Here is a 20707-nt window from a genome sequence, read left to right on the forward strand (position 1 = left end):
ATATATCACCTATTGTTGTTGCTCCATTGAGGTATGAAGCACAAAACTCACAAAACCAAAACCACTAAACAGACCGAAAAGGTGTAAGCAGGCTGTGGGAAAGAGGAGATAAAAACATGTGTTCAATTTCATCAAAATATGAGAACAATTTCAAACGAAGTCGTGCCCCGTCTCGGGTATGTAATCCTCCGAATCAGTGAAGCTCAGCCTTAATATTTTTCACGCACGCCGCTATTATTTTTATATTTTGAAGACTTCTGTTAAAATTTGCTCGTGATGCGCCCGCGGCCTTCCCTGTTGAGGTCGAGCCGGTCGTGCGCGTGTTCAAGGCTACAGGCCCAACGTCATTCGTACATTCCGCACCTTTTCCTTTGCAGCTTGCCAGCAACCCGTACCTAATTTTCCTCTTATTATTATTACGTTTCACCACGGAATACGTAGCTGTAAACGTTTACTCAGGTTACTTCGGTCTCGTCGGTTTCCGTGACTGTCTGATCAAAAAGCGCCCCCCCCCCCCCTTTTTCGCGGAGCGTTACGTTATCCTACTTCACTTCACTTGTTGCGTCTGCTGATATTGTTACGCGGGGGGCGTGAGTGTAGTGCGGGGGAACGTCGCTTACTCAAATTCTACTTTTGAGTAGCAATAATTATCACTGCCTCTCTTCCCGGAGGCTTGGTTAGCATTACTCATGCGGAAACATGCAGGCTTCAATTCTGATCCCCGCACCATGTCCGAATCGGTTATAGTTAGTGTTCCGGACACCAAACAGCTGATCGACCAGGATGACAGTGGAGATGAGGTTCAGAATCAGGATCAACTCGATGCATCTTCCTCAATACCGGTGGCTATTCCTAAGAACAGTTCTTGGTCCCTTACTCAGTCATGTTCGTGTCCTGCACAAACGCATTTCGCGTCTTGGTAAGTGTTGCCTTCTGCTAGGCTGTTGAGGTTACCTGCTGCCTGCTAAGGGAAACGTTTCAGATTATGCGCAATGGTTCTGATCATTGCTTGTAACAATTACATTAATTGTCACTTTTATGGAAGTAAATGTGAATGAAACATAGCTATGGGTTAAATTTGAAGACTAGATTTAGGTAAATTTTGCGAATGTGTCCACATGATTGATATTTTCCCACAACACTGCGACTTATTTACAAATTTATGCTTACACACATGAGGGTGCTTACATTTTAGATTGATAGGCTTTGGAGACAAGATTTTCACATGCTAAGGAACCTCTAAGAATGCATTTTGGAGTTACATTGGTTACAAATTTTTCAAGGAATGCACAGAGCCACACAGCGCAACCATGTCCCAAACAACAAACATGCATACTATTTATTTGAAAAGTCCTTTACATTAAATTTAACTTTTCAAATGCATCATCAGCTCTGAGCTGTTCAGTAATTTCTGTTTTCTGTAAGAGTCTGTAGGACTTTCAAAAAGTCTTAAATTTATGCTTCATTTGTATGTTGTGCACATCACATATTTCCTCTATTTACCTTCAAAATTTATGATTTTCTTTTAGAGATGTGCACTTCATGCAATTGCATAATTTTATAAGTTTTTAAAATGCCTGAAAGTGAGAAAGTATCAATGGCTTAGTGACCGTCTAAGCTCCAACGGTCATGTACATACCCAAAACATCAATTTTGAAGCGATTTAGAAACTTAAGAAATTATGCACCACATGACCGCTTACTTCCTTTTATTCTACTCATCACTTCAAGCATCTTTTATTTGAATCCTTTATTGTATTATGATATAGTTAGTCTTCAAATAATGGAAGTAATTGCAGTGATGAGATCTTTGAGAAACACAATTGCAAGAGCTACACCTCTTTCTTTCAGTCGAACAATTATCTACCAATGTAATTTTATTATTAAAGTATCAATTGTGGAGAGAAAGTGTAGATTATTATTATTAACGAAGCCAAGGAGTGAGAGTTGATTTTATGTCCAAATTGTGTACTTCCAGGAAAAAGCCTTAAACTTAACTCCAGGAAAGTTTTCCAAAGGTCATTTTCAGATTCATCCCAAAGTACACACTGCACACCATGCACTTTGCTAGTAAACCTGTCAGCTCTTGTGAGTGTGTGTGTGTGTGTATGTATGTATGTATGTGTGTGTGTGTGTGTGTGTGTGTGTGTGTGTGTGTGTGTGTGTGTATGTATGTATGTATGTGTGCACACAGGCAGGCATGGGTGTGTAAGTTGTTATCTTATCTATATGTGAAATGCAGAAAGCAAAAGGGAGTGGCTACAGCCTGCCACATGCATTGACTGATTCTCATGAGCTGGGCTTAGTTTATATCAGTATATCTTAATCTGGTGATGTTCTCTCATAGTTAGTGCGCCATTGCTTTTTAGAAATAAAGAATTATTTCACAAAAATTAAGTGTAATTCACCTGATATTGAAATATGGCTCTGAGAGAAGATAAAGGCACAGTTCTTGATTTAAGTGAGAGGACTCCCCTAATGTAAGTTGTCCGTTTACAGAAACCGATTTGAATAAATGCTTTCTCTGTTGTTATTTGTTCTAGTGGCCCAAGATGGTCAGTCTGACTACGTACGAGTAGGACTGATGTTTTAAAACTGTGTATCACCAGGAATTTCTTTATTCTTGAAATTTGTATGTCTTTTGTTTCAGTGGAAGAAACACGGATGGAGTCTATGGGTCTCTTCCGTCTACCTCTATTCCAGACCCCGGTCGTGAAGGGAAAAGTATAATTTACTGTGTTCACGGAAAGCCCAGTGGTTGTTGTCTAGTTACCAAAGCAGAGGTTGTGGAGAGCACAACATTTGGTGTACCTTTGAGTAAGCTGCTATTTTTGTACTCATTTATGTATCTTTTAATCATGTCTTTCAATATGAAGAATAATTCTTTTTCTTTAGTTGAACACTGTCATAGAGGTAAGCGGAAAGAAGTTGACATCAAAGCTAGGAGACAACTTATCATCGCCACAGTTCTTTGCACTCTCTTCATGATAGCTGAAATTGTTGGTGCGTGCCTTGGTTGGGCTATGCTGAACTTGTGTTTGCCTACCAATTATAACTTAATTATATGCCGAAACTCTTTTTGTTAAGGTGGAATCTTGTCACACAGCTTGGCTATTGCAACTGATGCTGCACATTTACTAACTGATATAACATCATTTTGTATATCTCTTTTTTCACTATGGGTTGCAAATCGCCCATCAACCCGCAAAATGAATTTTGGGTGGTAAGGATGAGTATGCAGTCATGAGTAAATGGATTCTTCAGAATGTTTTATTCTTACAGTTCACTTGCAGGTATCGAGCTGAGGTCATTGGTGCCCTTACATCTGTGTTGCTTATATGGGTAGTGACTGGAATCTTAGTTTACATGGCCATTTTAAGAATTGTAAACAAAGACTTTGAAATTGATGCAACAGTAATGCTTATATCATCAGCTCTTGGTGTTGTAGTGAATTTAATGTAATAGCTTATTTTCATTTTAAAATTACTTTAAGTATTAAGAGATACTATAAAATGGAATGTCGTCTTGGCTTTCAGCATGGGTATTGCTCTGCATCCTGCCCATGGACATAGTCATTCTGGATCTGGTGCTCACAGTCCACGACACAGTCATGGTTCCAATCTTACTGTGGAGAGTGAAGGTTCCATGCCTCAAGCTTCTCAATGTAGGAAGCAGAATCTTAATGTTCGAGCAGCCTTTATTCATGTTATTGGTGACTTCATTCAAAGTATTGGTGTACTGATTGCTGCCCTCATCATATATTTCAAGGTTGGGATGTTAATTTGTTTGTGATCCAAAAGTTTTGGTTTGCTACTGTATTTTTTGTTTTGTTTTGATTCTTGAGTTGACATGCTTGTGACCTCTCTTGCTCCTACCAGCCAAATTGGATAATAGTTGACCCCATCTGTACATTTATCTTTTCTGGTTTGGTGCTCATTACAACAATAGCAATTATCCGTGATACTATTGTTGTTTTAATGGAAGGTATGTAGATTTCCAAATGAGCAAAACTTTTGTCATCATCATAGTGACTTTATTCCATGTCTGCGATATATCTGAAACACTTTTATTCTGTAGGTATTCCGAGAGACGTTGACTTCAATGCAGTTCTTGACACTTTTATGAAAATTGATGGTGTGGTTAGGGTCCATAATCTTCGTATTTGGGCTTTAAGTCTTGAAAAAACTGCTCTCTCAGCTCATCTAGCAATCCGTGAGTAGAACTGTTTCAGTAGATGTTAGATGATGAATTGATTGAGAAATGTCTCTTAGTGACTTCTTTTTGTACTTAGGTCCAGGAGTTCATCCGAATACAGTGCTGAAGACTGCCACACAAAACATTCATGCCAATTTTAATTTCTTTGAACTCACTTTGCAAATTGAGGAATTCCACCCAAATATGGAGAACTGCGAAGAATGTCATGATCTCAGTGACCAGTAATGTTTTAAATAGATTTCTATTTTTAAGTAGGGAGTTGGCCTTGGGACTGTCTTGTAACTACTGAATGCTCAGTGAGTGGTATATTTTTCTAAGTAGTAGTATGGTAGAGTGATGGTAGAGCTTGTACCATGATATGTAAAACATATTTAATGATGCTCTTCGGGATCTCAAGATGTGCTTCTTAATAAACAATATAGATACACATCCTGTTAAAAAAATTGCATATTGTGTAGTATATTTACTTTTATATTTTTTCTAATTATTTCTTCTGCGACAAAGCATTTAATGCCCAGAGTGGATATTATTCAACACAAAGTAAGAACGGGCTGTGATCATTGTTTCTACCATAAGGTTTGCTCAAAATGACAACAATTTTTATCTAACTATTCTACTTTTAAAAACAATTTTGTCACATTTTTTTTATTTTTTGCTTATTCACTATTTACCCTCTGTATTGAAATTTGTTTGAAATGCTTGTTAAGTGCATAATATTTTTCATTGGTAAAGTATCGTTATTTATGCAATAAAACTAAATAGTCAACCATAATAGACATTGCCGTTTGTTGGTCGGGTTTCAAAACGAACCTCTTGGCTGGAATTTTGGGTTACACTGGCATCAACCTAGCAGGTTAGAGACTGTTTGTTAAACCTCGGAACGTCTTGCAGGCTGTTTCACGCCAACAAATTAATACAACACCAAAGAGACTCTTTATGAAGAAATTGATGTAATTGTCTTCACACACCCGAATGAAACGGCTTTTTTGCTTGATGTTGACCCCTCATTTCCACCGTTTCTCCTCTTCAGAAAGTCCATGCGTGTCTATTCTCCCCATTAAAATACAAGAACGCCAAAATTTCTATAATTTTGCTGTTCAAACTGCTTTTTTCATGCCACTGTTCCCCATGTATTTCAACGGACGCGCGCGCCGCCAAACAAACAAAAGAAAAACGAAATTGACCCGCGCCGCGCACGGCCTCTAGTGAGAGAAACTGCAACCTCATTCAAATTCGCGACTGACTTCTGACGGTTGAGTGTGTTTGGTTTGTTTGTGTTTTTGTTTGTGTTATAATCTTAGGTCAAGACAAGACATGTCGAACATTTACTAAACATTGAACAGTGAATAGATTTATCCAGAGGTTAGTACCTTCAACGGTTAAATGAGTGAGTTCAGCATGGGCATGATAGTACTTAGGAAACTTGTTAGTTTATTGTTGAACAACAGTTTTCTATATTTTACCTTTCGTCTCGACTTCCTTCATTTTTCAGAGCATCGAACAAGTTTTAATTTTTATCTGCAGTCATGAGGAAGTCTTCACTAGGAGCACGCAGGGTCAGTCAGAACTTGAGATTGGAGCATGATGATCAGCGCGCTAGGTGAATCAAGTGTGAAGTTATTTTTTATAGCACCATGATTCTTACCATTTGTAAAAATCCTCATTGTATTAAGCATTAGTTCCAGTAGACGACCCTTAGATGTACGGAGGGCAAGTGGAATACCTCAGCCGGGAAAAAATCGTCGTTCTTCATCTGAGAATCGTGATGGCCGAATGTCTGCTATACAGCCAGCGTTAAAAAGGTTTAACAGCCAGCATAATTTACTGGCAACACCTGCTAATGTTTCAACTACTCCTTTGCGAGGGCTTCACTTTGGAAGTGCTCAGTCACAAAAGTAAGTCACATTATGAATGGCATTGTTACTGATCTGTACTTCATATAATGTGTCTAAACCTTTTTTGTTAGATTTACATTATCTCCGTTTTCTGATGGAGGTCGTAGCTCTCGCAAATCTGCATACAGTGGTGTTGGTGCTGGAAAGCAAAATAGAATAGCTAAAGATACAAGACCCCTAACTGACAAAATCTTTTTACAACAAGAAATTCACAAGATAACAAGTTTTCTCCATTCGCAACCAGATGCTTTATCAGTTGCTTCTAAAGGAATAAATCTACGTCAGCTGACTATGAAGCTCTTTGTTGACTTGGTTAACTTTCTCATGGGATTTTTGGATGATAATGTCAATGTGAATATGGCAAATTATGTCAATGAAATTCCATTAATAATGAAAAAGTGGGGATATGCTGGAAACTTAAATTCATCTTGGTTAAAAACTGGTGAGTTTTTTGTTTTTGTTTTTTCCTGTGATAACGTGAAGTTGTTCCTATAGGTTGTTGCTCTGCACAAACATAATGTCTTTTTATTCTTGCCCACAGTAAATACGCCTCATGCTCTGCCCCATGTGGTTGGTCTTTTATCATGGTTGGTTACTTGTGCCTCATACGCGGAAGGAACTGATTTTGAAGCATTTGTTGAAAATTCACTTCAAAACTATGATGATGTCATAGATGATGCAGAAGCTGATGGTTTCTTGTATGGAAATGCACTGGTAAGTATCAGTCTAAAGTATTTATTATATAAAATGGGAAATTTAAATTTCTGATTCCCTTTTTGGTTTTAACTGTTAATGGCATTATTTACAGGTTTATATGCCGCATTTGATGAAACAGTACCGATTGTGGAATTCAAGAGAAGAAGCTGCAGAGAAGAATGAAGAAATAAGATTTATTGCAGAACTATGTATGGTCAACTACAGTGTGTGCTTTGCTTTTGTTAACAAAACTTTATTACTTAACTTGCAATTTTTTTTGTGTAGGTAAACGAAATGGTGTTGGTGATGATGAATTGAATGAATGTGCAGAAGCCATACGTGATTATGAGGTTCAACTGTCAGATCCCAAGGAGCAGGCAGAAATTGCTGCTTTAATGGTAATTACTGTGTTCAAAGATACTTTTTGTACCTAGGTACTTGTTTGGATGTTGAAACTTGAACATTTTATTTACCCTTGAATTATGTTGTAGGAAGAAGAAAAGAAGAATATTGAGTTTGTGAAAGACTACAATAACTGCTTAGAATATAAAAGTAAAATGGAAGAATTTCTCAATTCTGCTGAAACAAAACTAGAAGAGGAAAAGCAGAAATTATTGAAAGAAGGTAGCTTTTATTTTATGTAGGTAATAATTAGTGCTCTATTATATATTGTGTATGCGCTAATTTTGATTTTTCTGAGTCTAGAAGATGTGTTGCTAAGCCTCCAAAACAAAATAATGGAACTAAAAGAACTAATAAGTAACCAAATTATGACCGTTGAAGAAAGGGATGAATTACAAAAATTCTGTAGTGAACTGGGAAGCTCTATTCGTGAAAATGAAGAATATATTGCCCTTGTTTCGAACCAAACTTTTAATGACGATTTAGAAATAGTCAAAAGGCAAAAAAATGTGAGTAATTTAAAGAACTCTGTTTCTTAGTTCTCGTGGTAAATTTCAGTTTTGCATTCTTCACCTAACAATTTATCTGCATAAATTTTTAATAAATTATTTTCCACAGATAAAGAAAAAAACCCAAACTTACAACAAGATTATTATTATGGAATCCTGTTGGCTTCCAGAGCTTAAATCGTTGATGGATGAGATTAACTTCTTCCATCCTGGAGCCAAAGAGGAAGTGGCTGAAATTGAGTCTCAGGCTCTGAAACTTAAGGGAGACATTCAGAATAAGTATGAAAAAATCAATGCAGACATGAAAGAGCGTAAATCAGAACTACTTCAGGTACTCCAAACATTACTGAAAATACTTACGTATTGGATCCTTTTATTTTGTGCCCTGAATCTTAATTTCTTGTTGTTATTTTAGTTGGAGGAGAGGAAATCACTTGTACTTCAAGATGAAGAACAACATTTGGAAAAGGTCAAGCAATATGAAGCATCAATAGAAGCGTTCAAAATACAAAGTCATGAGGTTTGTACGCGGCATCTCTACCTGAATAGTTCATCAGGTTTCAATTTACTCAATCCTGTCACGACTTTCGCCGCTAACAGGGCAACGCTGTCCCAATTCACGGGGCGGCTTCTGCGCTGTTGGGCTTGAACTTAAGGTCTGGCTGACGCATCCCCATACTTGTTCGTACTTGTTTCATATTAGCAGTTAACTTCTAGGGTACTGTGCTGGCAGCAACTAAATCAGATCAGGCCGTGTTGTCTGGCCCTGTACGACACTGTAATCTAATTTGCTTAAATATCTTAATGGGATACAATTTTCAGGAGATTGTTGAGATGAAGAGGACTCTCAACTCTTTAAAGGCATCTAATGAAGCTCGCATCTCTTGCAATTCGCTGCAGATGGCAAAAGATCAGTTGCAGAAACTTGTTGAAAAGTAGGTTCTAGATTGTCACTATGATGCGTTATTGTCAAGGCTTCTTTTGACACAAATTTCTTTGTATCAGACGGGAATATGGCAAAGCCCATATTGAAAAGCTGAAACAGAAGGCCGAGTCTTTCTTTCTAAAAACTACATCTTGCTCTCGAGGATTCATCAGCACAGTATTGGTAAGTAGAGCATGGCTTTTGATTTGAAAATATTAACTAGACTTGTGCACATTTTCAGACAATACTGATTTTACAGAAAGCAAAAACTGAGTATAATAGGAAAATACAAGATTTACTTAAAAATACTGAAGACATTTTGGAGAAAACCAGAAGCGATTTCCCGTAAGTGGGTTCTTTGTTCTGCTTTATTTGTTGAGGGGGCAAGTCATATACCACCTTTCCACTTTTTGTTTTGTTTTATATGTTGTCAAATTCAACGTAGCGGTGTGCTTCTATGATTCTAATGTGGTTGGTTGATGTCCGCTGCCCCCCTATGAAGATTTTTATTTAAGGCTATATCTTATGATGCTAATAAAATACACCTTCATGAATGAGATTTCTAAATCAGTATTATATTCCCAATAATCTCGTACAGGACATTCAACGTAACTGCATGTCATAAATATATTATAAGTTATTGATTCATTAAAACTATAGTACATAGGAATTCAGTGTAAATAAAAGCAGGGTGGTCAGCCAGGAACTAAAGAGAAGCCGATTTACTCGTGCCTGATCAAACTTTTGTGTGTTCCTGGTCGCCTGCTTGCTTTTCTTCTTTTTACTGCACTCTTTCATTTTGAAACAACTGATGAGCAAAAACAACACAATCAAGTTGTGTTGGAAATATCACAACATTCAACTCATAATTTCAACTAAATCCTTAGTCTTTTACTTAATCTAGATCCAATTTTTACACGGAAAGAACAAACGCATATCCAGGCAAGCATTGGGGAATGTTGGTCATTGCTTTGGTAGATACAACGCTTGCACTAACACTTGTACTTTGGAAAGGGAGTGCAATGAGAAAGATGTGTCTGTCACACTACACATTTTGTTGAACCCAGTTAAGGTAGATTTTAAGCAATTCGTGGCATCTCTGGTTGTGCACTCCCATCATCATCACTCCCTCTGAAAGGGATCAGTCAGTGTTCTCTACTGTAAAAATGCCATTCCCCAATAATTGAATCAAACAACCACGCTTCAAGTTCTTTTGACGAAATAAAATTAATTGAGTCCCTTTGTAAGATCACGTTGCAGATGCAGAGTACAACAGTCTCCGCCAGTCTGATTTTGATGTGTCACTCATCTGCGTATCTCAGCAAAATGGGTCGACAGGTACATTCTGCTGTGCCTGCGGTATTTCATTAATAAAGTTTGTCTCCACAGTCGGGACAGGATCTAGTTGGCACCCAGTCACAAAGGTTCACTTGACATGAAGCGACGTCTTTCTCTTTCCGGCGGTAATCAGGCCGATTCGGCGTCCATGTCTCTGTCGCGCGGAGAACCGTCCCGAGCGCGGCGAGCGGGCTTCTAGCTCCCAGAAGTTGATGGGGAGTCACCATCGATGACTTCGGCAGGTGTTGGCGTCCGACTTGACACTGTCGTCGAAGCGGTGGTCGGGGACGGGGCCCCCGAGGTCGTGGAGAGTGTCGTCTGGTTGGTAGCAGACGGTTGCTGCTGCAGCGCCCGCCCTCGCGGTACTTGTGGCTCCTCGTCCTCTTGGGTTTTCTTGTACGAGGAGAAGAAGGCGAGTGCCTTCATGAGCTGGTAGCTTTTGGACACGGGAATGTTGGAGTCGTAGAGGCGGCGCGATGCTTTGCAGTCCACGTAGAACCACCAGTTGCACTTGAGCACCGTCTGATCGAACAGCGTCGACTCAGGGCACAGGAATGACTTCATGATGAGGCCGTCATCCGTCAGCGCACACACGTGGAACACCTGCGCGAACAATCCACATGGCAAGGTAAATGAGAGTTCTAATTCGCTCTGATAACAGCGGCGATGAAGAAAAAGCTAGGATCGCGCCGGCCGAAACATAGTTTCACCACAACTCCGCAAACTCATGCCGTGTGTGTGCACGTATGATGCACCAACTCCTGAATACCCCCATGTATGCGCTATGCCCTGAATACCTTCCATTATTATATTCGGTAAATAGTGTATACTATGCGTGCGCATGTATGCAGGAAATAGTGTTTACATGTCCATGTATCATGTACCCCGTGTTTCGAAACTCTGATCAGAGCACGCGGCGGCGCGGGTCACAGGGGCCATGTTGCCTTCCCAGCATATCGCCTCCTCTGTCGTTTTTAGTGAGTTGCCTGACAGATAAACAATTTACTAATCAAAACCATTCCCCATGAGCACAGCCTGCCCTTCGCCCGCCTCAAATGCCACCCTGAGCGCCTGCCGGTGGTGCCTGCGCTGCGCGTGGAAACGACAGATCCTCAACTGGATAAAATGCAGGAGCGCGAACGATCAATCTCTCTTAATTATCCGCGGATAGGGAATCATCCAGAGTACGCCGATCATTCGCCGTTGCGAACCTGCCCAATTCAGCCAATATAAGCTCCTGTAGCACCTGATGGGTAGGCAACATCTCACATGCAGTGCATGCGTGTACTGCGGGCTAGCCTACCCCGAGTCTCACAGGCGCTGAGCTCCCGTAATTCGTCGACTGTAGGAAGACACTATTGCCCCCCCAAAGGTGCTATATTACACCACCACCCTTGTAGTGCCCTTACAAGACAGCACCGGTACCCCCAAGTGGTCTCAGCACCTTTGTTTTTCCGGTGAACTCACCACACTTCGTCGCGTGCACTGGTACGTTACAAAGCTTGCCAATGAATATTCACCGAGGGATGCGGTTACCTGGTTACCTCTACTGTTTTTGTCGCACACCGCATGTGCGGAGCACGTTCAGCCTTGTGCACAGGACTTCACACCCCTCCATATTCACACGTCTACACCATTTGCGAATGTCCATTATCTTCGACGGATCCCCCTCTTAAAAAAACTCGTACACGAAAAACAAAAAATCTCACAAGATACTCGCGGACACTCGCGTTATCTCGCCAATACTCTCGAATAACCGCGAAGACTCTTAAAACTTATTGTACACCCACTTGAACAATGGGGGACCCCTCGACCTCGTAATATAACCAGAAAATAAGGGCGCAAATCACCCACTCTGTGCACAGGACGGATTGTGCCCGAGAGATTTCATTTATAGAACATACGAGCCCATATAAACAGTCTTCTTGGAATTCCGTCGTTTTTTATTTCCGATTCCTCGGCACCGGTTTCCTGCTGATCACTTGGCGTCGTTGGTAATATCCATCGCAGTCGAGCCAAGGGAAAGTGTGGGGGAACCGACGGTCTACGGTCTGCGGACGGTCCAGGCCACCTTGAGATGCAGGTAGCCGTTGAGCAACGGTGGGGTGGGGGTGGAGCTTGGGCAGAACGCGGACGGACTGCAGGGAGGGGGAGGTGGCCAACTCTCTGCGTAACCTTGACTTTCGGCAGCCAGAGCAGACTGAGTGTGATCGGCCAGTGCGCCCCCATATTACTACCGGTAGCGGTAGCAGACTTCCAAACGTCACAGGGTAACTAGGACTAGTGTCGGGGGCTACGACACAACAGTGTTGCTGGTTTGCCTATCCTAGGCACCATGGCGCCTTACGGTTAGGCCGAGTAGGCGAAGGCGAACTCGCATACTGTTGTGTTGTAGCACTGACAGACCGTAGGTAGAGTGCACTTTCCACTACGCGTTCATTCGCGATATGAGGGGGCTTTATCGTTAATTTGAGTTTCTCTTTCTATGCATGCCCTTTTCGCGAGTAACTTAGCAGACTCGGTTCTACTACTTTTTTAATTTTTGTTCGGTCCTAATGAGAAATAGTGATAATATCAAAACAAGACCGTTGTCGATACTGTAACAGACGGCTGTATGGTTACTTCAAAGTAGAAGCGCGGTCTTTCAACTTCTAATAATATCGTGATCCGAAACTACATGATGTCGCCCCGCCCCTCGCTTTCCTTCCACGTACTTCTGGTCGGACTCCGACTGCCAACATAGTCGTCGCCTGTCACCTCTCTCCCAGCGACCCACTGCTCACAGTAGGTCTCCACTCACACACGTACACGACCAACAGAGACCACACACCACGCCAACTGTTATTTGCAGAACTATTGTCCTGCGCTCGAGTCATGCCATTTGTTTTTCCGCGCAAAAGTTTCGCGCGCGACTGTCGCAGCCTCTATGGCGCCCCAGTGACCCAGTTCCCAACTAGCTGCTGTTTGGCGGGCGGCGGTGGGTCGAGAGGTGGCGATGTCGCACGCGCACGAGTGGACGTGGACAGGCGGCCGATAGCCCTCCTCGGTGTCGGGTGCGGGAGCATGGCTCAATAAAGAAGAGAACAACTTTGTTACGGTGGCCGCAATGAAAGCCACCATCGCATTAGACGTACGGCCCAGTCAGGGCGCGGGTCAATCCGCGGCACTCATTGTTCGCCATGCCTATCCCGCCATTTTCACCGAAACCTTATACACTGCCGATCAAAATTAGCGGTCCACTTTTTTGCTCTGGTGCCATTTCCATGTTTTTCGAGCTACAGTGCTGAGACTTTGCAGGTAGGTGCTGTCATTATTCGTTTTGAGGCTCACGGAGTGCGCAACCCGTGCGCCACCCCTTACGAGCTGTCTAACCCCTACAGTTGGGGAGGGTAAAAAAATCGGTCTAAACAGCTTCAAAATTGCCACTTTCAGTGCTCAGAAAGTCATGAGTTTTCATGAATCGACCCAACTTCTTGTCCTCTTTCGATCGGCGTATGCGAAGTTGTGATCCGCCAAACCCACCCCCTCCCAGAGTCACCCCCACCCCCTTAAGGGGGTGAGTTTTGAGGAAAGTCCTACGGAGCTGAAAATCCTGTGGGGACGTCCCCTGTACCCGGCCCAGGTGTTTTTTTTTTTCGAATCGGATCATCCCCGCCGAAACTACCCCCTCGGAAGTCCAAACCCTGGTTGAATATCGGCCATTTTGGTCCCTAAGGGTTGAAGTGAAGGCGTGAAAATTTAAAGGGAGGTTCCTTTTCTGTTCTCAAACACTTCCATAGTGGTGTACCCGACGTCACCATCTTCAACCCCTTCCTAGGGGGTGGACACCCCCATGTGCCCCTGCACCCCGTCAGAAGGGGATGAAGGTTAGATCCATGCGGATGTCTTAAAGAACACCCCAAGGAAGATTTCCACCAAGTTTCGTGTCGATTGGACCAACTGTTCCGCTTCCAGAGCCAAAAACCTGACAAAACGTTCAAAAACTACCCCTCTGTTCAACACCCCGTAGCGCCGAACTGAAGTAGGGTAGCGACCCTTTTCAAGGTGTACAACCTCGGCCTAACCTTCATCTCAAAGGCCGCAAAGTCTTGAGCCCCTGCGGTGCTGCGCGGAGCCGTGAGACTGATGTGAAGATGGTACTGCACTGGCCTACTTGCCCGAGACGCGGCTAGGCCAGCACTTGCACGAGACAATAATGGCACCAACAATCGCGAAAACGCTGCCCGACGCGGAATCGCAACTGCAGAATGTAATGTTAGTGCCAGGGGGCCAAATTGCCCCCAAAAGACGGACGTTTTCTTTCTTTCTGAAGCTCTACAGTGCGGTCACGTGTGTCGGTTTTGCCACCTGATCAAGTGCAGTACCGTCTTCACATCAGTCTCACGGCTCCGCGCAGCACCGCATGGGCTCAAGACTTTGCGGCCTTTGAGATGAAGGTTAGGCCGAGGTTGTACACTTTGAAAAGGGTCGCTACCCCATTTCAGTTCGGCGCTACGGGGTGTTGAACAGAGGGGTAGTTTCTGAACGTTTTGTCAGGTTTTTGGTTCTGAAAGGGGAACAGTTGGTCCAATCGACACGAAACTTGGTGGGGATCTTCCTTTGGGTGTTCTTTAAGACATCCGCATGGACCCCAACCTTCATCCCCTTCTGACGGGGTGCAGGGGCACATGGGGGTGTCCACCCCCTAGGAAGGGGTTGAAGATGGTGACGTCGGGTACACCACTATGGAAGTGTTTGAGAACAGAAAAGGAACCTCCCTTTAAATTTTCACGCCTTCACTTCAACCCTTAGGGACCAAAATGGCCGATATTCAACCAGGGGTTGGACTTCCGAGGGGGTAGTTTCGGCGGGGATGATCCGATTCGAAAAAAAAACACCTGGGCCGGGTACAGGGGACGTCCCCACAGGATTTTCAGCTCCGTAGGACTTTCCTCAAAACTCACCCCCTGAAGGGGGTGGGGGTGACTCTGGGAGGGGGTGGGTTTGGCGGATCACAACTTCGTATACGCCGATCGAAAGAGGTCAAAAAGTTGGGTCGGTTCATGAAAACTCATCACTTTGTGAGCACTGAAAGTGGCAATTTCGAAGCTGTTTAGACCGATTTTTTTACCCTCCCCAACTGTAGGGGTTAGACAGCTCGTAAGGGGTGGCGCACGGGTTGCGCACTCCGTGAGCCTCAAAACGAATAATGACAGCACCTACCTGCAAAGTCTCAGCGCTGTAGCTCGAAAAACATGGAAATGGCACCAGAGCAAAAAAGTGGACCGCTAATTTTGATCGGCAGTGTAAATTGAGAGGACACTTAGTCCTCTTTCCATCGATCTCGAATCGACTGGTGATTGGTATTGCGTCTAGAGAGTATATGCAACCCCGCCCCGCATGGATCCAGGCGCGGATTAAGGTCCGGCTGACAGGGGGGGCGATGCACTGTCGGTTGCCTACATACAAGGGGTTTTGTGTCGCAAATTGCCTACCTTTCAGGCGGCTATCTAGAGACGATAGGGGGGGGCGATCGCCCCCCCGCCCCCCATTAATCCGCGCCTGCATGCATCACCTCGGCTCATCTCTACACTGTAAACCCAACTGCACTCTAAATGGCCATGGACATTTAGAGTGTGTCTACTTAGTACACACTTCCTTGTGAGTGCATTCAAGTACACAAAAAAGAGTGTAGTACTAAGTACACAGTTGGGTTTACAGTGTACACGCTAAACTGCAAAAACTAACGCCCACCAAAGCACAGAAAAAACTGTATTTTCATTGAAAATTCTGTCCTTGTTTACTGTTTTTTGCTGTGTACTTTTCTTCGAGCCTGGCCTTGCCCTTTTGGACGCGCCGTACGCCTGGGAGCGTGCGAGACCTGTGGGCTCCACAGCCTCATCATCTGAGTGGCTGTTATTCAGCTAATCGTGTGAGGCATAGAAAGAGCTCTTGGGACTGGAGACAACGCGTTTTGCCTTTTGACACGCTTAGCGGGTGCTACAATCACCTCTCTTGTGTTATCCGCTCGTTGCTCGCTTTCGCTAACAAAGACACACAAACACAAACGCAATTTTCTTCACCAAACGGGTTTAGCCCGGTCGGGGGAGTCGAAAACTCGAAATTTTGTGTACACATGAGTACAAGAGTACCGTAAGACCTGGAGTATTCGGAGTTTAGCCGGAGAACAGCCAGAGTTCAACGGAGTACTGTCGAAGTACGGCCACCCTTGTACACAGGAGTACACGAGTTGTCGACCCTTCGGCCCGGAAAACTAATTTTCCTTTTCCCATGCTCGTCCTTACCATGCAGCCGAGGTCCTCGTCGGCGTACAGGCCGGGGAAGTGCTTCTGGTCGCCGCAGTGGAATGACGTGTCCGGCAGCTCAACCCGCGACACGAAGTTGTCGTCGAAGTTCTTATCGTAGCCGACGGGGTAGTATTCCTTGGGAGCGTTCATCACCTTTGGGGGCTCGGCCAGCGGGTACTTGTGTAACACGCTGACGGGCTTAGGCGGTGGTGGCGGCGTGGTCGTCGTCGTGGTGGTCGAAGTAGTGGTTGTTGAGGTGGTCGAGGGGAGGGTTGGAAGGAAAGCCACTGTGGTCATCGCATGCTGCTGTAAATGAATCGCAATTAATTTTATCAAGGGGAGTGAAGATAGGTCCGAACTTGAACTGATCAAGGGGGTGGTGTGAATAATATACACGCTGAATCCAGATACATCGTTGATTTAAACTACCTTCATACTTCTTAATACTTAAAAAGAAAATCGATGCACATGGGCGCTGTCTTTTGTGTGTCTTACTTGCTGCTGCAGGAGTTGTTGCTGGCGCTGCTGCAGCGCTGCCAGGATGGCTTCCTCGCTGATGTTGGACGCCTTGGAGAGTGCGGACACCGAGTGGCCCATTAGCAGGGGCAGGGTACGCAGCGAGGTGGGGGCGGCGTTCGCAGCGGGCATCTAGGCAGATGCAGCTTCGTTAATCCCATTGTTCAGGTTTCGCCGTCAAGGCTTCCCCCGTAAGAAAAACAGTGACCCAATGATGGTTCGTCGCACGACGTGTTTCCGATACCTCCGCCCGGTACGTAACGCTAGCAGGGTCACTGTACCTGGAAGTTCCCAGTCGCGACTTGCAGGGCGTTCTTGAAGGCGGCGGGCGCGCGCACCGGGACTGCCATCACTGTGGCTCCGGACACGGAGGGCAGCAATGTGTTCGCCTGGAGACAAAACATCTAACGTGGTCAACAAGCCGCACTGCTCTAGTCGTGTGCGCACGGATCGGGACTTTGCGCAGACACACCCTATACGCCCCACCATGAATCTAACCATGTAAACAACGTCATCGTATATCTGTTTGAGATGGTGAATCAGTCGTCATGCGAGTCATCGCGGTAATAAGATAACCGGCGAATGTTTAAAGTCACGGCCGGTCACGGCTTAAGTGTTCTGAAGGCCCGGCGAGCAATGATGTTGCACAGCGCAGCACTGCACGGCCGCGCAGTGCCGGGTGCCGGGCGCGCCGCATCGCGTAGCGGCCAGACGCCTTTCAATCGTGGGGTAGGCAGCCCCGCGCAGCACGCGCGGTGGGCGGGCTGACCGACCCACCGGCGCCCCTCCACCCGACTCCACCCAACCCCACCCCACAGCCCACTGCTGACCTGCGCGCCCGGGCCGGCCGGGGCCACGGAGGCCACTCTGGAGATGGACGAGGGCAGCTGCTGGAAGGGTGGCACCTGCTGCAGCTGCTGCACCTGTGGCGCCGCGGCCAGCGGCACGGCGGCCAGGCGGAGGGGTCGCGTCGTGTTCCAGCGGGAGGCGGCCGCCAGGTTGGAGTAGCCGAGGTTCGAGGAGGGCGCGGCGGCGAACACCTGCAGGTGTGGGCGAACAGAGAATGTTAAACGGGGCCACGGGGCGGGAGCCAAGCCAGAGGGGAAGAGAAGGCACACCGAGCGCACGGGCCCCTGCAGCGCGCTGACTGACCTGGGGGTTGGCCATGACGGCCACGCCCACCAGCGGCGCCCCTCCGTCCGCGCCGGGGATGGGCCTGAAGGGGGGCACGGCCTGTTGCAGGTAGCGCGCCTGGGCCACCCTCTGCACCTGCTGCTGCTGCTGCTCCTGCTGGTCCAGCTGCTCCTGCTGCTCCTGCAGACGCGACTGCTTGAGCACGTCCAGGGCCTGGCGGGCCACGGCGTTGGGCTGCGCTGGCAGCAGCCTGGTCACGCCCTCGTCCTGCTTCTTAGCCTGCAACAGCAAATCGATGGGAACTCGTCAGAGAAAACCTTCAGGGAAGATGACGCACTTATGCGGTGGAGTGCTTGGCACAAGCAAGACACTTCCTTCGCTTAATGCGCACTTCAGGTGAGCACATGATGAGATAGTTTAATTTGCATCTGTAAAATAGAAGAGATACATGAAACCGAAGAAAAGGACGGTTTTGGTTTTGTCTTCCTCCGACAGGCAACAAAAACACAAGTTTCCGTTGCCCTTCGGTTTTTCCCTGGCTGGCAGGTGCCGTGGCGTGGGGAACGCATATTGCGTCAAGTTGCAATAAGGCGGCGCCCAAAGCCGTCGAGGTGCGAACCAAGCAGCAACCTACCCGCGCTTCAAGATTCACTTCCCGTGTAAAAATACGTGAAAGTAATTTGTGATTGGTTTGTCATCGGTTAGATGACAATTTATTTCATTAATTTTGTCATAGATTTGTTACTTTTCCCGTACTGAACGTTTTGCCGCTGCCGTTGGTTGAACGAGAAGCTCCTCCCGCCCCTCCCTCATCATCTTTTGCCGTGACGCGACGGGGTCAGGAGGCGATGGGGGGCGCCGTTCCATCCGAATGGCGACATCCACCTGCAGAGTCGTTACGAGATGAGATGTCGTTTAAGGATCACGTCACGTGTTTCTGGTTAGTGGTTAGCGTGGGACCCGGGACCCGCTAATCGGAGCTTACAGCAATAATAAACACAAACATCCGTTCACTCTAAATGTAAAGGGACAATTTTGTCCGTAGATTTGCAACGATTTCGTGCACATCCAGAAAGGATGCAATTTTGTTCCTAAAACTAGACAAATTGTGTGAAACTTCACACAATTTGTCCAATTAAGGGAACAAAATTGCATCCTTTCTGGATGTGCACGAAATCGTTGCAAATCTACGGACAACATTGTCCCTTGACTTTTAGAGTGTTCTTTCCCCGGATCTAAATGCCAAAGGCATTATGTCTCTATCTCTATATCTTTCCCCTACCCGAGCCCGAGACACGTACCGTTGCCCCGGATTAGAAGTGGGGAGGGACTCGTAAAAAATATACTCTCGATTTTTACAACGGTTTTGGTTGATTGGAAAAATTCTTGACAAATCATGTGTTCTCAGCAAATATCTCGAATAAGACTAGAATACTGAACGAAATTGTGGTAGTTAACTTTTATCTGAATTCCATTAGTTGATACATTAGTAAGTAACACGGATCGAAATTTCAACTTGTCTTATTTGGACTGGAAAACGTTGTCTTGCCAAAGACGACAGCGCAGGGGTGTTGTGACGTGCTTAAAAACCCAACGTACTGGAATCGTATGTCTAAAGCCGCAGCGCATGCGCAGGATACTGGAGTTTCCTCTTCATCTCACCTTACCCTGCTTTGCTTAATTGCATCACGTTGCCCGGCCACTACTTGTTAATTTAATAATAGGGCTAATGTCGGCAGTGAGAGTGAGATCTGAGGAGGGAGCCATGCTTCTGGACCCTATATAGTGATCATGAGTGGTCCCTTTCACATTCCCCCACTATAGAGCTCTTCGCGGCGACGTTCAACCAATGGCCAACGCTCCGACTCAAACGCCACCCAGCAGCCGAACCACATCGACAACCAGGAACCAGGTCAGTGTCACCAACCAACCTGACGGGCAGTAGAGGCGCTGCGGTGCAGCACCTAACCCAGCCACTCCCCCCCCCCCTTCTCTCTCTCCCTCTCTCAACGCGGCTGCGTGTCGTCCGAGAGATGATTTTGTGCTGGAAGGACCGAGGGGGTATTCACTACCATAAAACTTGTACAGAGTACTCGGTAATACACAGAATTACCTGGTATTACCGGGTATTACGCCGGTATTACACGCAAAATTTTGCCAATTTATAGCATTTTTGTTATTTTTCGGTATTACATTACAAGTAATACCCAGGTGTAGCGTACAGGGCATTACGGAAGTGAATACCCCCTCGGGAAGGACTTTGCTGTGTGGCCGGCGCTCTGTCATGAGTATTTCCTCCTAAACGAGGGGAAATATCGCACGACACTGGAAGACAGAGGATGCATTCAAGTGTTTTACGTTTTGAAATCTCGGAAAAACGATTTGATTCTTATTTTGAAAAATATAATAGTGAATCGTCATATGACAAAGATGACTCTATTAGACTAGTACGCATAGATGCTCAATTTTAATTGGCAAAGATGGGCGCAAATCGCCATTTGTATTTGCTCCAATTGACCGGCTCAGAGGTACCATTTAATTAATGTTAGCAAGGAACCTGACTGCAGGTATCTCACAATGCACTGAAAATCCAAGAGTGTGCTTTCGCTTTGACAAGCATGCTGATTTAACAGTGAGCTTGGGTAGGCACGGGTAGGCATGTTGGCGGAACGGCATGCTAAGCACCACACTGTTTAATCAGTGTGTTTGCCCAGGAAAACTGTTTAATCAGCATGCTTTTCCAAGCCGAGCACACAGTTCAACAGTACGCTAAGCACACTGTTGGATTTTC

General features: G+C 45.3%; 3 protein-coding genes across 5 annotated transcripts in view; 2 read left to right on the plus strand and 1 right to left on the minus strand.

The window, feature by feature from the left end:
* Positions 1-550: 550 nt before the first annotated feature.
* Positions 551-4986, plus strand: LOC113204487 (zinc transporter 2). Of its 2 annotated transcripts, none has more exons than XM_026419664.2 (9): positions 551-919; positions 2650-2816; positions 2895-3002; positions 3087-3222; positions 3293-3457; positions 3536-3767; positions 3878-3983; positions 4077-4211; positions 4291-4986. In XM_026419664.2, the coding sequence occupies exons 1-9, from the start codon at positions 690-692 to the stop codon at positions 4437-4439; spliced, it is 1428 nt and encodes a 475-aa protein (XP_026275449.1). In that variant the 5' UTR covers positions 551-689; the 3' UTR covers positions 4440-4986. The 2 variants fall into 2 exon arrangements, with proteins under 2 accessions (XP_026275449.1, XP_026275450.1); XM_026419665.2 differs by lacking the exon at positions 551-919 and adding an exon at positions 2243-2479.
* Positions 4987-5134: 148 nt separating this feature from the next.
* Positions 5135-9195, plus strand: LOC113204485 (kinetochore protein NDC80 homolog). 2 transcript variants are annotated; one of them, XM_026419661.2, is made up of 14 exons: positions 5135-5576; positions 5707-5814; positions 5888-6109; positions 6181-6551; positions 6651-6823; positions 6918-7014; positions 7091-7203; positions 7297-7429; positions 7511-7716; positions 7826-8047; positions 8132-8236; positions 8539-8651; positions 8722-8824; positions 8901-9195. In XM_026419661.2, the coding sequence occupies exons 2-14, from the start codon at positions 5741-5743 to the stop codon at positions 8988-8990; spliced, it is 2022 nt and encodes a 673-aa protein (XP_026275446.2). In that variant the 5' UTR covers positions 5135-5576; positions 5707-5740; the 3' UTR covers positions 8991-9195. The 2 variants fall into 2 exon arrangements, with proteins under 2 accessions (XP_026275446.2, XP_026275447.2); XM_026419662.2 differs by having other exon boundaries at positions 5894-6109.
* Positions 9196-9504: 309 nt separating this feature from the next.
* Positions 9505-20707, minus strand: part of LOC113204486 (uncharacterized) — a 23201-nt gene continuing 11998 nt past the window's right edge. The window contains exons 4-9 of the mRNA XM_026419663.2: positions 17935-18195; positions 17613-17822; positions 17064-17171; positions 16762-16914; positions 16264-16572; positions 9505-10582 (exon numbers count right to left, since the gene is read on the minus strand). Coding sequence (XP_026275448.1) covers positions 10175-10582; positions 16264-16572; positions 16762-16914; positions 17064-17171; positions 17613-17822; positions 17935-18195 — 1449 coding nt within the window. The 3' untranslated portion in view covers positions 9505-10174. The remainder of the gene's footprint in view (positions 10583-16263; positions 16573-16761; positions 16915-17063; positions 17172-17612; positions 17823-17934; positions 18196-20707) is intronic.

Source organism: Frankliniella occidentalis, unplaced genomic scaffold, assembly GCF_000697945.3.
Source record: "Frankliniella occidentalis isolate FOCC.00 unplaced genomic scaffold, Focc_3.1 Scaffold21, whole genome shotgun sequence".
In the NCBI taxonomy this organism is placed as follows: Eukaryota; Metazoa; Arthropoda; class Insecta; order Thysanoptera; family Thripidae; genus Frankliniella; species Frankliniella occidentalis.

Coding starts and splice junctions, on each gene's coding strand:
- LOC113204487 (XM_026419664.2), top strand. CDS start 690: ATGCGGAAACATGCAGGCTTCAATTCTGATCCCCGCACCATGTCCGAA. Junction 920..2,649: donor CAAACGCATTTCGCGTCTTG/GTAAGTGTTGCC, acceptor CTTTTGTTTCAG/TGGAAGAAACACGGATGGAG. Junction 3,984..4,076: donor TATTGTTGTTTTAATGGAAG/GTATGTAGATTT, acceptor TTTATTCTGTAG/GTATTCCGAGAGACGTTGAC.
- LOC113204485 (XM_026419661.2), top strand. CDS start 5,741: ATGAGGAAGTCTTCACTAGGAGCACGCAGGGTCAGTCAGAACTTGAGA. Junction 5,815..5,887: donor CATGATGATCAGCGCGCTAG/GTGAATCAAGTG, acceptor CATTGTATTAAG/CATTAGTTCCAGTAGACGAC. Junction 7,717..7,825: donor TAGTCAAAAGGCAAAAAAAT/GTGAGTAATTTA, acceptor TATTTTCCACAG/ATAAAGAAAAAAACCCAAAC.